Raw genomic sequence first — 13,275 nt, 5'->3', positions numbered from 1 at the left:
GGCTAAGGACTGTGAAAGCATGCCCCACAGGCCAGCAGTGGATGACCCTCTGGAATTATCCAGTTTGGTTGAGGTGGCGGACACACGCCACGGATGTGGGAACTTGTTTGGCACCAGAAAGGGATGCGGATTTGATTTCTACAAACTGTCCCATGGAAACCTGCCGCTCACGATGTCCCAGTAGTTAAACAGTGTCACAAACCTGGAGCAGTGAAGTCAAGGATCACATGGGCTAGATTTTGCCATGTGAATGGGATTCTCATTTCAGGGGAGGGGTTAGTTTTTTGTATTTTAGAAACACCTATAAACTAGTCATTATTTTAAAAAGCACACTCTCCTGGGTCTGTTTTTTCCACGGACACAAACACCCGCCCCCACTCCTCTGTCTTCCTTGCACCTGTCCTGGGGATGGTCTAGAGGCTCAGGCCAATCTATAAGGGGTCTAGAGTTGAAACTGTCCCTTGGAAAACTGTACAAACAAGATTCACTCAATGTAACATTTGAAGCTCTCACATGAGCCTCTTTAAAACAGTAAATATTTCCATAATCAGGGTTTTCTGGTGGCCCACTTTTACATGCAAATACAAATTGTTAACATGCATTAATTAGTCAATTGGTAAAGTTTATTTTGCAAGTGTAAGTAATTTTAAGCAATTTACTAACTTATAAATTTCCACCATGAAAAACCACTACCAGAGCAGTTCTGAGGTATTACTGTTAATTCCCTATAGAAATGTTGAGGGGGCGTAGAGTGACTGCCATGCCTTTTGGTGAGCAGTGCTGTCTCCAGTGTTGACTGCAGACGTGTCCCAGAGTGTGTCAGAAAGTGGCCTGGTGCATTAACCAGGCTTGTGAATGTGACTGGCTGGTCACCACTGAGCCAACCAGAACCACAGAGAGAGATGCCACGGAACAGACCACACAGCTGAGAAATGACAGGTGTATGGTGCTGCCTCCAGCTCGGCTTCATCAAAGCCCACCCTACCCACTCAAGTCGCTTAAAAGGAAAATGTGTGCAAAACATCCAAAAAGCTTATCGGCAGGTTAATTTTCTAGTAATTTTAAAAGACTAGACCATGGTTTTCCTTTAAAATTCATTTATAAAAATAAATTTCAGTTTGAGACCTTATGTACCAAATTGTGGCTTAATTTAGTCATGATGGTGAGACTGTAAAGTATGAAAATTGCTGCTGGAAAGGTGGGTGCTCACAGCCATTCTTCTAAGAGGCCAAAGTACTGAGCTTCTGGACAAACTTCTAGCCTGCCTTTGTCCCATGATGCCACAAAACTTTCTTAGACCTCCAATATGCAACTACTAGTAACAGTAATACATTCAAGGTAAAAACAGCCTAGCACTTGCTCAGGAGACACTGCCTTGCTGCCCAGGGACACAGGCACCCCCCTAGGCCTACAGCTCCGATGCTTGTCCTGGGAGGCAGTGGAGAGCCCTTCCCAAGTGTCTCAGAGCAACAATAACTTAAAACCAGTTTGACGCACAAGCAAACCCTTGCAGGTTCTGTGCTGTGAGGCCTCCAGGGGTCTGTGTCCATCAGGTAGGAACACTGTCAGTGGAAATGCCAATATGACTTACTGCTTAGACCTTGCTGGCCCCTAGGCCTGCGCTAGACTGATTCCTCACACGAGAACCTTTCTGCCCTAGAACATTATTTCAGGCACAGTAAAGAACTAAGAGGAATGTTTCTGGCCTCCAAATCTATAATCACACAAAATCAAGTTTCAAACTACTGTCCTCTTAGTGCAGATGAGCAACTGGCGACTGGTCATGTGTTCTCAATTGACATGAACACAGCATTTAGTCTGTGGAACAATACAACACAGCAAAACCCTGATTCTCACGCAAACCCAAGCCAGTTAACCACATTGAGGAGACAGTGACAGCCTGCTCAGCGTCCTCACAGGAACTCGACTCCCACAGGAAGGCACGGGGCTCAGACCTCACTGATGGTCCTCTCTGAGGGGCAGTACTCTGAGGGGCCTGCTGAGGACATGTAGAAGGACTGCGTCTTCCTCTTCAATCGAGCTCTCTTATTGGCCAACACCAGACTGTGGCGGCTTGAGCTGATGATCTCAGAAATGAACTTTTTGCAGTCCACACACACCTCCATAGCACTCCAGTCCTCCACCAGCTCTTTGGGAAATTGGAGTTCTTCATCTGATTTGTCCACAGACTTGGATTTTGAGGACAACCTAAAAAAAAACATTTAAAATACCATTTATTAAGAATTCTACTGCAATACTAAGAAAATACATGCAGAAAAAGCAAATTTGTTGCCAAAATATGATGGAATGGGTGGTGATTGGCCATGTCAGATTCATCGAAAGAAGTTAAAACTGGTGACAACATTCAAAATATTTTTAAAAAACCAGGAAACATGTTTTATTAAGAATCTTAGTACCCTTTATAGAATTTTCGTAAGATAGGTTATTCAGAGTATTCACCTTCTGCACACAGTTCATGAACACTAACAACTGAAATGAAGTACATGTTGCTAACGCCCCACTGATGATGCAGAGAAAACTTCAAGTTCTTTCTCAGTGACCCCATGTCACGGTTAATGAACATTACTTAACTCTTGATGGTAGGTCAGGAAACTACAGGAAACTGAAGTAAATTTATCTTAATCCTATGACACAACCTGAAAAATTATCTTTGGACTAGCTTTCTTATTTTTGTATTTATCAAATATACCTCTCCCTGACTACAGCAATTGTCTTTGGCGATGGCACCCCACTCCAGTACTCTTGCCTGGCAAATCCCATGGACGAAGGAGCCTGGTAGGCTGCAGTCCATGGGATCGCGAAGAGTCGGACTTCCCTTTCACTTTTTACTTTCATGCATTGGAGAAGGAAATGGCAACCCACTCCAGTGTTCTTGCCTAGAGAATCCCGGGGATGGGGGAGCCTGGTGGGCTGCCGTCTATGGGGTCACACAGAGTCGGACACGACTGAAGTGACTTAGCAGCAGCAGGTGACTATTTGGATTCTAGAGAGCTGGAGTTAACTAGATAACATCACCGTAGATGTTTTGGATAGTTTTTGGAAATAACTAGGCATCATCTACTCACTATTTTAATTAAACCAAACAGGAACGTAGAATTAAGTACAGGAAAGAACAGCAGCCATGTTCGCTTGTCCGGAGCCCATGGACAGCAGCCCAAACTCAAGAGCCCAGGATAGGGGCTGAGCACAGGGCAGAAGCCTTGGACACAGGTCTGAGGAGCTTCCAACTCCCTCACCTCACTGTCCACAGACCTTGACATGCTGAATGGCCACCATCCAGCATTTGGCAGCAATGCTAGTGTCCCTCACAGATGGAGGGGCTGCTGGTGTGTAAAACCCTGTCCCTTGGGCCCTGCCAGCTTGGAACCTGAGCTGGTCTGCCTTCCTCCTGTCTTTCTTAAAGACCAACACTAACCTGAACACAAAGTGACTGATACCCAGGCATATTTTCCTTTTAAAATGCCAGCTCTTGGCATAAAGCTTTATTTCTGTCTTTATGTTAGGAATGTAAGTCAGCTATTGCAGACCACTGTAAACACAGGATTAAAAATATTTTTTTCAAAACTAAAGGAAAGATTAGACTCTTACGTGCAAGTTTTCAACTCCACTGAAAAGGATAGTTTTAAAGATGACTTTTAAAGGATACATAAAAGTAATTATTTCCAAAGTAGAAAAAATATTAAACTAGGAGATTGTGTCTTTCAAGGAGCTAGCCATTATCCTTGACATGCTACTTTTGGAGATTTGTGTAAGTCAAAACTATTAAAACTAACCCACCCATGTGCCTCTCCTCAAGCCAATATCCCACCATGTCACCAAAGTCCTTGAAAGTGCTTTCTTCTTTCACAAAGGACACTTTGGAGACCCAGGCCTCCTGCTCACCTGGCAATGCTCCGAAGTGGCCGATGGTGGCCAGTGGAGGGTTTTTCTGGCCTCATACAGCTTTCCCCTCTCTGCAAGGCAGACGGTCCCAGTGAAAAGATAGGAAGGGTGGAGTATGGCTTGGAGGGCAGCCGCATCTATGATCCCAAATAAAACTGAGAATGAGCAGGACTGCTGGAGAGGCAGAGTCACTGAAATCAGCACAAGCTGTGACTTTACTGAGCTCGGCTTACCTTTTTGCAACACTGTGAGCACACCGGCCTGTATACAAAATCAGAAAGGTTACTTAGTGTGATTCCATGGATATGACTGGAGAGTTAAGAGAAGCCAAAGGCTGCATGCCTCTACCTGTCTACAGTTGGTCCCCCAAACTCCAGTTCCACCAGAATGAAACAAACTGATACAACTGGCTTGCCAAAAAGACCATCAGTCTGTAAAACTTAATGCTATGTCCTATGAAAGGATCAACTTAATGTCTGGGATTTTCTTGTCTATTGTGGGTTCACCTGAGAGTCACATCTATTTTTTTCTGTTCTGATATATTATTATTAGAACTGTCTTGAATACATAAAAGAAATACATGCAGAAAAAAAATTTTCCAGGCTTAATATCAAATAACCATCCACTGTTGAAGCAACTGCTGTTGTAACTCATAAGCATGGCACATGATCACACACTGGATTATTTCTACTATTGTTCCTGTGAGAAAAATGATGAAACAGTGGAAGTGTTTCCTTGACTACTGTCATCAATTACAAAAAGCCTTACCTCTTACAGAACTGACAGGTATAAGACCAGGTGAAGAAGGAAAACCTTCTGGTTCGGCAACAAAAGCAGAGCTAAAAAACAGAAATTTTAAAGGAGAAAAAAGAATTGCCAACAGTTAATTTCCCAATTTGTACATCTAAACACGTATTTATATGTGGAAAGTCTTAGTAGACAAAGGGAGAAGAGCATTTAGAGACCCTTTTACTAAGTTTGATTCTGTGACAGTTACAATCTGGCTCTGTATTTGATTATAATTCTACTTTCAAATGGGAGAAAAAGGCCACAGCTCTTAAGGGTCTTGCCATCATGGAAGCAATCTGAAGAAGATTCTAAAAAAGTGTCCTGTGTTTCTCAGATATGTCTTCTCAATAATCTTTTAAAGGTTTAACAACTAAGAGCAGACCTGATTTTAGGAAGGCACACCATTATTTATTACAGTGGTTTTAAACCTTACGGTTTTCTATTTCTATGGGAGAAATAATACTTGCTTCTGTGAGCAAGGGAACAGGGACTGCCTGGCAGAGGGTGAGCCTCTGGCCCCTGGAGCCCCCAAAGCCCTGTGCCACCTGGCAGCAGATAGTGCCCGCATGACCCGCCAACTGGAAAGGGCTCTACCTTTCCTTTTTTCAGAGCCGTGTAGACATCTTTGTATTGCTGGTACTTTTCCAGCTCTGCTTTGACCAGGACCTGACGAATGTGCATCACCTCCTCCACGGTCAGTGCCAGGCACTCCACTGGGTAGCAGAACTCCTCCTGAAAGTCAGAATCCATGTGAGCAAGAAGCCCCACCCCCTCCAGCAAGGCCATGTCCCCTCCACTTCAGGGCCCTGGTTAGTAGCTCCAAAGAAGAAAGAGGCTCCCAGGAAACCCTGGGGCAGAGCTGGCTTGCTCTGGGGACCACAATCTCTGATCACACCCAGAAGGTAGCTGGAGACTGCTGGGTCCCAGGTAGCACTAGCCGACCAAGACCTCCAGTAACAGAAGTTTCTCATGTGTGTTCAGATGCATCTCAAACATCACTAGTCCCTGACTGTGTCCTGAAATTTGGGGGAAATGCTGCTGCTCTAAACCAAATTTATGTCCATTTTCTCCTGATACACAAAGACAGTATGTAGCTTTCTGTTGTATACTATCTGCTCAAAAGTAAATAGCAAATCTACGATACTGGTACAGTTTTAAACACTGATTTGTGGTACCCAGAACAGCCCAAAGAAGACGGTTAGTAACTGACATTGAGAAACGTTATTTAGTGGTAAGTTACATCAGCACAGCCTGAAAACTCCTAATGGTGTGAGTGAACTGGACCCAGAGGTCAGCAGACACTCCCACTGGGCTGCCCCATGCACTCCAGAGCCCTTGTCAGTTTTCCACACGGATTGTGGAGGATGACGCTGATGTAACTGATCCCACTGAATAAAGAGCCTCTTGCCTGCTCCCAGTTGGCCCTGCACTGATTGTGGACCCAGCAGAAACACAGAAACGTCCTGTGCGCCCACAGCATGTGGGCCTCACAAACCCGTGCCCTCGGTGTACACACACTGGAACTCACACCCACACACACAGCAGTGCTGTGCACAGGCATTCTGGACTCAGACAAGCCAAACAAGAAAGCACGAGACTATGGATGCAGTTCATGGAGATTTAACATTCAGTTCAGTTTTCTAATCAGAGAAAAAAAACAAATCTAGGCCGCAAACTTGACAAACATTAGCATTTACTATAAAAGAAAATTTGCAGAATTACTGCTGCTTATAGTCATTACAAAATTATCTCTGTTCAAGCTAACTTAGGGAAGATTAAATTTGCTAAAAATGTTTTAGAAAAGATCCTGCAGTTGAATTTTTAAGATGAACAGCTTAGTATCTGGAGAATGGGAGGATAGTTTGTTAGATTATATCATGCTCTAGAATGTCTAAATACTCAAGAAATCCCACCATCACACACTTTTCTCTCAGTAGGAAGAGCTTTCAAAGATAACAGGCTTCAGTTGGCATGTCCAATATTTACTGTGCTTTGTTCGGCCCTGAGAACAGTGTGTGTATGTCTACTGGGACATGACAGTCTATGAGTGCTGGACATCACAACTGTGCTCAGACTAATGCGCCGGCTGCACACACCGAACAGCAACTTTTCTCAGGTTCTGATGTGTCATTAAGAAGTCTTTACAGTCGTCTTTATTCATCAGTGACGAGCATGACCACCTATATATATGAATCTAGCAAACAAGCAGAAGACTACTCCCGGAGATCGGTGGCCGTGTGTTAGGAAGATGGCAACCTTACAGCGTAACACAGGTGGTGATAGCAGGCACTGCCCTCTCCTCAGCCTCGAGTCACAGACGGGCTCAGTCAGAGCCTACTTTCAACTTTCTGCTTTGAACCATACCCAAATCCACTGCTCTGTCAGATGAAATAAGAAAGGGTGGTTTTTTTTGGTGTTTATGTTCTTTTTTTTAGAATTTCAAGCAGATTATCCTTTGGTAAATAGCTTCCATCAGGTCAAATGCTAATGTTTTAAATCTGGTGCTTTCCCAAGGACAACAAAACTTTAATGCAACATGAAAGAAAATAAATAATTATAGACTAGCTTTCATTATTTTTTTTCAACTGATGAAAAAACATTGATTTAACATCCCCAAAGCCAAATTACCCCAGATCTTGCTGAGATCCTCATGCCGCAAAATGTGAAGAGCACTCAGGGTTTGCACTTCACCCCGAGCTGAGCCCCTGTCCCCACTGTCATGAGGGGCTGGTCACACTACAGCAGGCATGGAACTTGGGTCCTGGCCTGGCATGGACGCCAGGGGCCAGAGCAGCATGATTCAGATTCTCTGGCTGCTCTGTGCTGCATTGTAGCTCCCAAATTTAGAAACGGGAAGCTAAATCTTAAATTTTCAAAGATTACAATATACTACAGGAACAGCTGTGGTGCCTTTAGAACTCACTGTACATATGTCACTAAAATGGCTGGGTTTCTGTTAAATATTCTGGTTATATTTACCATTCAAAAGGCGTCGGAGTTAAGCCAGCACAGAAATTAGAGAGCACAGTGTGTCATCTGTTACTGAGCTGGAGAAACAGACACAGTCACATTTTATAGTGTTTGTGGTCAGCCCAAGCTTCATAAATAAGTAGGAGAGATTTGACAATTATCCAAAACAGCCTTTTGAGTTTTTAATAAACCAAAGGAAAGCACACTTAAAAAGAGCAAATATTAAGTTTAATTACTCTTTTTTCAAGTTCATCTTTAAAATTCAAGGTAAATTATCTATCTGAAGTCATCTGTAGACTTAGTAGACGAGACTAGGGAGGGTTGAAAATAAAAACAAAATGTCAGAGATCTTCAGAAACACCAAGAGGGGTGGTACTAAATGCCACTCCTGCATCTGACCACGTGCTCACATGGCCAGATCAAAAACGAAAAACAGGATTGAGCCTGAATTTCATGCCAAATGAAGAGAAAGTAATCTGTTGTACCTCATTTACATTCAGTTTATTTTCTGAACCAAGATGGGTAATAAAGAATAACAAAGAATTTAGAGGCTGTTTGCTTATCAAGAACAGGTCTGGTCAACAGGAAGGACCCCGGAGCCAGGCGGGCTGCTGCCACACAGGTCGCACTGTGGGCAGGGGAAGCCTGAAGACGGTCCCAAGGCTTTTTATGCTACTGAGGTCTGGAAATTATACTTTCTATAAAAAGTGTACTCTGTATGAAAATCTCAAAAGATAATACAAAATGAGTATTTAAAATATTTAAATAATCACATCGATAAAACTTGATTTCTCTGTACAGAGAAGCAGGGTGGGTTTTTCTAACAACCATCCTGACCATCATAACACAGCTGTACGGGAGCTGGAGAAGAGGAAGGGTCCCTGTGGCTCCCTGGCTGGGCAGCTGAGTGTGGATGACTGCTTCGGGGGAGGCCAGCGGAATGCCTTTCCATCAGGCCTCTCAGAAGCTCTTCCCACAGGCTCCCTGACGCTGCTGCATTCTCAGTTTGTTGTCCTTTCACTATCATCCTGTCATTTGAGATCATGGTGTGATCTATGCATCTACCAAAGATTGGAATCAACGGTCAGAAGCAAAGTGTCCATCTAAGCTGTTAATCTGTGCAGAGTGCGGCAGCTGAGGCATCACGACCAGAGACAGAGGAAGCTAATTCCCAGAGCCCGCAGGAGGCCAACCTGTGTGTGTCTCCACCTGCTGGTAAAAGCTCTCTCACACAGATAATAAACAGCCCCTGCTACCCCCAGCATGGCTGCCTCCAAAGGGTGAGAGCCGAGCAGAGAAGCTGTTTGGAGGGTAGAAAAAAGTGGTCGGAAAGGCGGCGCTGGCCATGCTGTGGTCATCCTGGGAACCTGAACAATACGTATGGGGAAGAGAACAGCAGGGGAGAAGAAATGGAGAAAATACTGCTGAACATGAGTGACTGATACAGAACCATTATAGAGCATGAAAGAAAAACAGACAAAAACACCACGGAGGGCATTAATGTTAGATTCCATATGAGTCTCCAGGCCATCATCTGCATCTATGTGTGTCAAAACGAAATCAACCACGAAGTCACAGCTGGAGAATCTGAGTTCACACAGCAACACTTCAGCTGTCCTGTGAACTCTTATCTCCCACACAGGTTTGCGGGATGGAGGCCCAAGGCGACAGTAGAAACACACACCCAGCAGCCACCCCTACCCTACTTGGAGGGCACTGCCCCCAGTCATCTGACCAAATGATGAAAAAAAGTACACTTTCAATATCCTGAGGAAAGGGTGCTAAGTCTCTTCAGTTGTGTACGACTCTTTGCAACCCCATGGACTGCAGCCCACCAGTCTCCTCTGCCCATGGGATTGGATTCTCCAGGCAAGAACACTGGAGTAGATTGCCATGCCCTCCTCCAGGGAATCTTCCTGACCTAGGGATTGAACTGGCATCTCCTGTGTCTACATTATTGGTAGGTAAGTTCTTTACCACTAGCGCCACCTGGGAAACCCCAGGAGGAAAGGGAGGAAGGTCCAATATAAATGAAAATCAGTAACAACAAAAGACATTTCTGTTGTCTTTAGTTGAGACCTTATAAATGCAAAATGATTCAGTGTTTTCTTAAAAAAAAAATAGCTAAATCATACTTTTAAAGACAATACTTACAAAACTAGATGCCACTGCCAGTAAAGGAGTGGGATTTTATGGACTTCCCATAAGCTACTGGCAAGAAAAGTCAGGACTTTGATCTGGAGGTTCTTGCATCTCAGCTGGGACCTAGAGGCAGGCGGAGGGTGCGGAGTTCTGTGAACAAATTACCAGTCTGCACAGACCACGGGCTCCCCTGCCTGCTCACTAAACCTCTTCTCCGCAAAGGCATGTTGGTTGTACCTTGCTCTTCTCCACAAAAACAGCTCATGGCCTGACCATACACACTGAGCTCCCCTGCGCCAGGAAGACACCTCATGGCCTTCCTTGGTAAAGTTTCCCAGGTGGTGCTAGTGGGAAAGAACCCACCTGCTGATGCCAGAGACGTAAGAGACATGGGTCCGATCCCTGGGTCGGGAAGGTCCTCTGGGGGAAGGCATGGCAACCCACTCCAGTATTCTTTCCTGGAGAATCCCATGGACAGAGGAGCCTGGTGGGCTACAGTCCATGGGGGTCGCTAAGAGTCTGAAATGACTGAAGCAATTTAGCACACATGCACCAGCCAAATACTCCTTGTAGTTAATCTGACAGTGTCTTTACACTGCTAATTTTAAGTTTAACCTCAACAGTGTAGGTATTTGGGAAGTCAGGTGGGACAGAAAGAATCCTCGCAGGTTTCCTCTGGCAGATCCGCTGCCTCTTCCTGGAAGGACCTTGTGGGCTACATCCCCTGCCTGATAAGTGAATAGCTATGACGTGAGCCTGGACGTCTCTGGAAAACAGCGCAAACTGTCAACCCATCCAAACAGCTGCAGTGACTCCAGTATCACAAAACATGCTTGAAAACAAGGAACAATGGATTTTTATGAATCAAAATTCTCCCTTTGGATATCTGCCTCAGTAAGAGTCTACCGTAGTCAGACTTCACTAAGTTTTCTGTTTAGTTTCAACAATTTTTAAGTGGCATTTGAAAGGAAAAAAGTGTTTCTTTAATAAATATCCATACTTTCAACCATAAGTAAGTGTTTCAGGGGGAAAAAAGTACTTTAAATGAACAAAGAATGTCAGATTTCACTTGGTTACTTTTAGGATTGGTTTTCTTCAGCTAGTAACAACAAATAAGGTTATTATAAAGTTCATTCTAGCTTCTGGAAGCTTCTCAAAGAAACTAATGATTCCAGGTCTCTTAACTGCTTACAAGTTGCTCTGCATAGTCTGTGGGCTACTTACAAGAGACCGGGAGCTCTGCCTGGATGCCGGCAGGAACTGTCTCACATTAGTGGGTGTTTCCTTCTCAATGGAATGTCGTCTCTGGGGTGGCTGCCGTCGCTCAGGCTGAGGTGTGGAGGATATGGGCAAGAACTTGGGAGGGTCTGAAGAAACAGGATGAACCAAACTGAAATCAGTTCTCTTATAAAAGAAAAAAAAAAGCAACTTAGGTTTCAAATTTCTAACAGAAAACCCTCTGCCATATGTGACAAACTGCATTCAAAGATGGAGTGCTGATTTTGTCGGACTGATACATTAGGACTGGAGGCCACAAGGGGACCCTGGAAGACTGTTACAGAATAATCTTTGCAAGATAAACTTACTACTGAAATAGCAAGGAAAAGGAAAAAGTGTTCAATATTCAAATTCATGCATAAAATGCAACATAAATGCAGTCTCAGATTCATAATATAAATGCCATCCTGTTATTTTCCACAGAATTTTGCAATTAAGAGTCTTAGGCTTTATTTAAAATTTTTTTAATTGGGCAAAAGACTTGTATTTAATAAACAATTTCAAGGGCAAAGAATTCAAAGAATAGATCTTGGGCTTTATTTTAAAAGCATGTGAAAATTATGTATTGTTTGTGTCAAGTCATACCAAAATTGTCAAGTTTATACCTTCCTTTTAAAAGATAAAATATGAAAACTCTTTCTTCTTGATGTGTATCAAGACATTTTATCCTTAGTTTAAATCAAGCTTTATTTAAAAAAATTAAGTTTCAGCTTCAATGTTAATACTACATATGACACTGCTCCTCTGTCTAGGAATATCTGGGGACAGAGTTTAAAGGGGCAATGTTTCAGGCTCTGATTCACATTGTGGAAACACAGGAGGACATCACAGAACTCTGCTGTCTGTCTGTCTGTCCTTCCTCCCACCCTCTGCGCAGTAAGAAGGTGAGGAAAAGTGAAAGTCAGCACAGTGAGGAAGAGATGACCATCTACTTGGACTGTCCTAGCAATAAATCACTAAAAAAAATCAGAATATACTTCCCTCAATCAAGAAAAGGTACAGAAATCCATCATGTGATTTAATGGAGTCTCTATAATATTTAATGGGTCTGGTCAAATACCAATTACAGATAATAACCAAGGTCAGCTCCTGTTGTTTTTGATGTAATCTGTTTAAGTAAATCAAAATACTATTTGAAGAATTTTAACCACTGAAACGTCCACATGTACATGTACGAAAAATGAAGTCAATATACTAAAGATACTCTGTTTTTTCTTAGTAAAATTTTAAATAATTGCAGTAAGATATACATAATATTTACCATCTTACCCAACTGTACATTGTAAAAATTTACCAATTATACCATTTTAAAACATACAATTCAGTGGTATTAAATTGTTTACAGTTACCTTGTTATGCACCCGGTTATAAACTTTATTGTACTTTGTTGGATGTTACATATATATTTTAATATTTATTATTTATTTATTTGGCTGAGCTAGGTCTTAGTTGCGGCATGTGGGATTTAGTTCCTTGACCAGGGATCAAACCTGGGCCCCCTGCATTTGGGAGTACAGAGTCTTAGCCACTGGACCATGGGAAGTCCCAGATGATATATTAAATGGATATAAAATAAATTGGTCTAAAGGGCTAAAAATATAAATAAAAATGTAAAATGTGATTATTAAAAACAAAATGTGTGTGGCAGGGTAAAAATGTAGTACTGTTCAGTTCAGTTCAGTCGCTCAGTCGTGTCTGAATCACAGCACGCCAGGCCTCCCTGTCCACCACCAACTCCCGGAGTTCACTCAAACTCAGTCCATTGAGTCAGTGATGCCATCCAGCCATCTCATCCTCTGTCGTCCCCTTCTCCTCCTGCCCCCAATCCCTCCCAGCATCAGAGTCTTTTCCAATGAGTCAACTCTTCACATGAGGTGGCCAAAGTACTGGAGTTTCAGCTTTAGCATCATGTGTTTAAATGTAAGAGGTCATCAACTTAAAATATTCACCTGTCTGGTAACCACAAACCAAAAGTCTATATAACAGATACATACACAGAAAAGAGAAAGGACTCCACATAACACTAAAGATAGTCATCAAGGAAAAAGATTTCTTTTTTCTTGGAATAAAAGGAAATAAAAACAACCACAAAACAATGAACAAAATGGCAGTACATACATACCTATTAATATCAATAAATACCAAAAACAGGCTTTCTTGGTAGCTCGGCCTGTAAAAAATCTGCCTGCAATA

General features: G+C 42.9%; 2 protein-coding genes across 5 annotated transcripts in view; one reads left to right on the top strand and one right to left on the bottom strand.

Annotated features, from left to right (window-relative positions):
• The window catches only part of SLMO1 (slowmo homolog 1 (Drosophila)), a 73,246-nt gene that overhangs the window by 50,106 nt on the left and 9,865 nt on the right, over nucleotides 1-13,275 (top strand). The window lies entirely within an intron of this gene.
• SPIRE1 (spire-type actin nucleation factor 1) overlaps nucleotides 1,081-13,275 on the bottom strand; it is a 145,388-nt gene continuing 133,193 nt past the window's right edge. For 2 of the 3 annotated variants that reach the window (XM_010859062.1, XM_010859060.1), the window contains exons 10-16: nucleotides 11,029-11,171; nucleotides 8,856-9,029; nucleotides 5,287-5,424; nucleotides 4,672-4,742; nucleotides 4,137-4,164; nucleotides 3,904-4,040; nucleotides 1,081-2,208 (exon numbers count right to left, since the gene is read on the bottom strand). In XM_010859062.1, coding sequence (XP_010857364.1) covers nucleotides 1,950-2,208; nucleotides 3,904-4,040; nucleotides 4,137-4,164; nucleotides 4,672-4,742; nucleotides 5,287-5,424; nucleotides 8,856-9,029; nucleotides 11,029-11,171 — 950 coding nt within the window. In that variant the 3' untranslated portion in view covers nucleotides 1,081-1,949. The remainder of the gene's footprint in view (nucleotides 2,209-3,903; nucleotides 4,041-4,136; nucleotides 4,165-4,671; nucleotides 4,743-5,286; nucleotides 5,425-8,855; nucleotides 9,030-11,028; nucleotides 11,172-13,275) is intronic. The other variant, XM_010859061.1, reaches the window with a different exon arrangement.

Source organism: Bison bison, unplaced genomic scaffold, assembly GCF_000754665.1.
Source record: "Bison bison bison isolate TAMUID 2011002044 unplaced genomic scaffold, Bison_UMD1.0 scf7180017864453, whole genome shotgun sequence".
Taxonomy (NCBI): domain Eukaryota; kingdom Metazoa; phylum Chordata; class Mammalia; order Artiodactyla; family Bovidae; genus Bison; species Bison bison.
The sequence above is the reverse complement of the archived record's forward strand: the minus strand, read 5'-3'. Positions and strand labels throughout refer to the sequence as shown.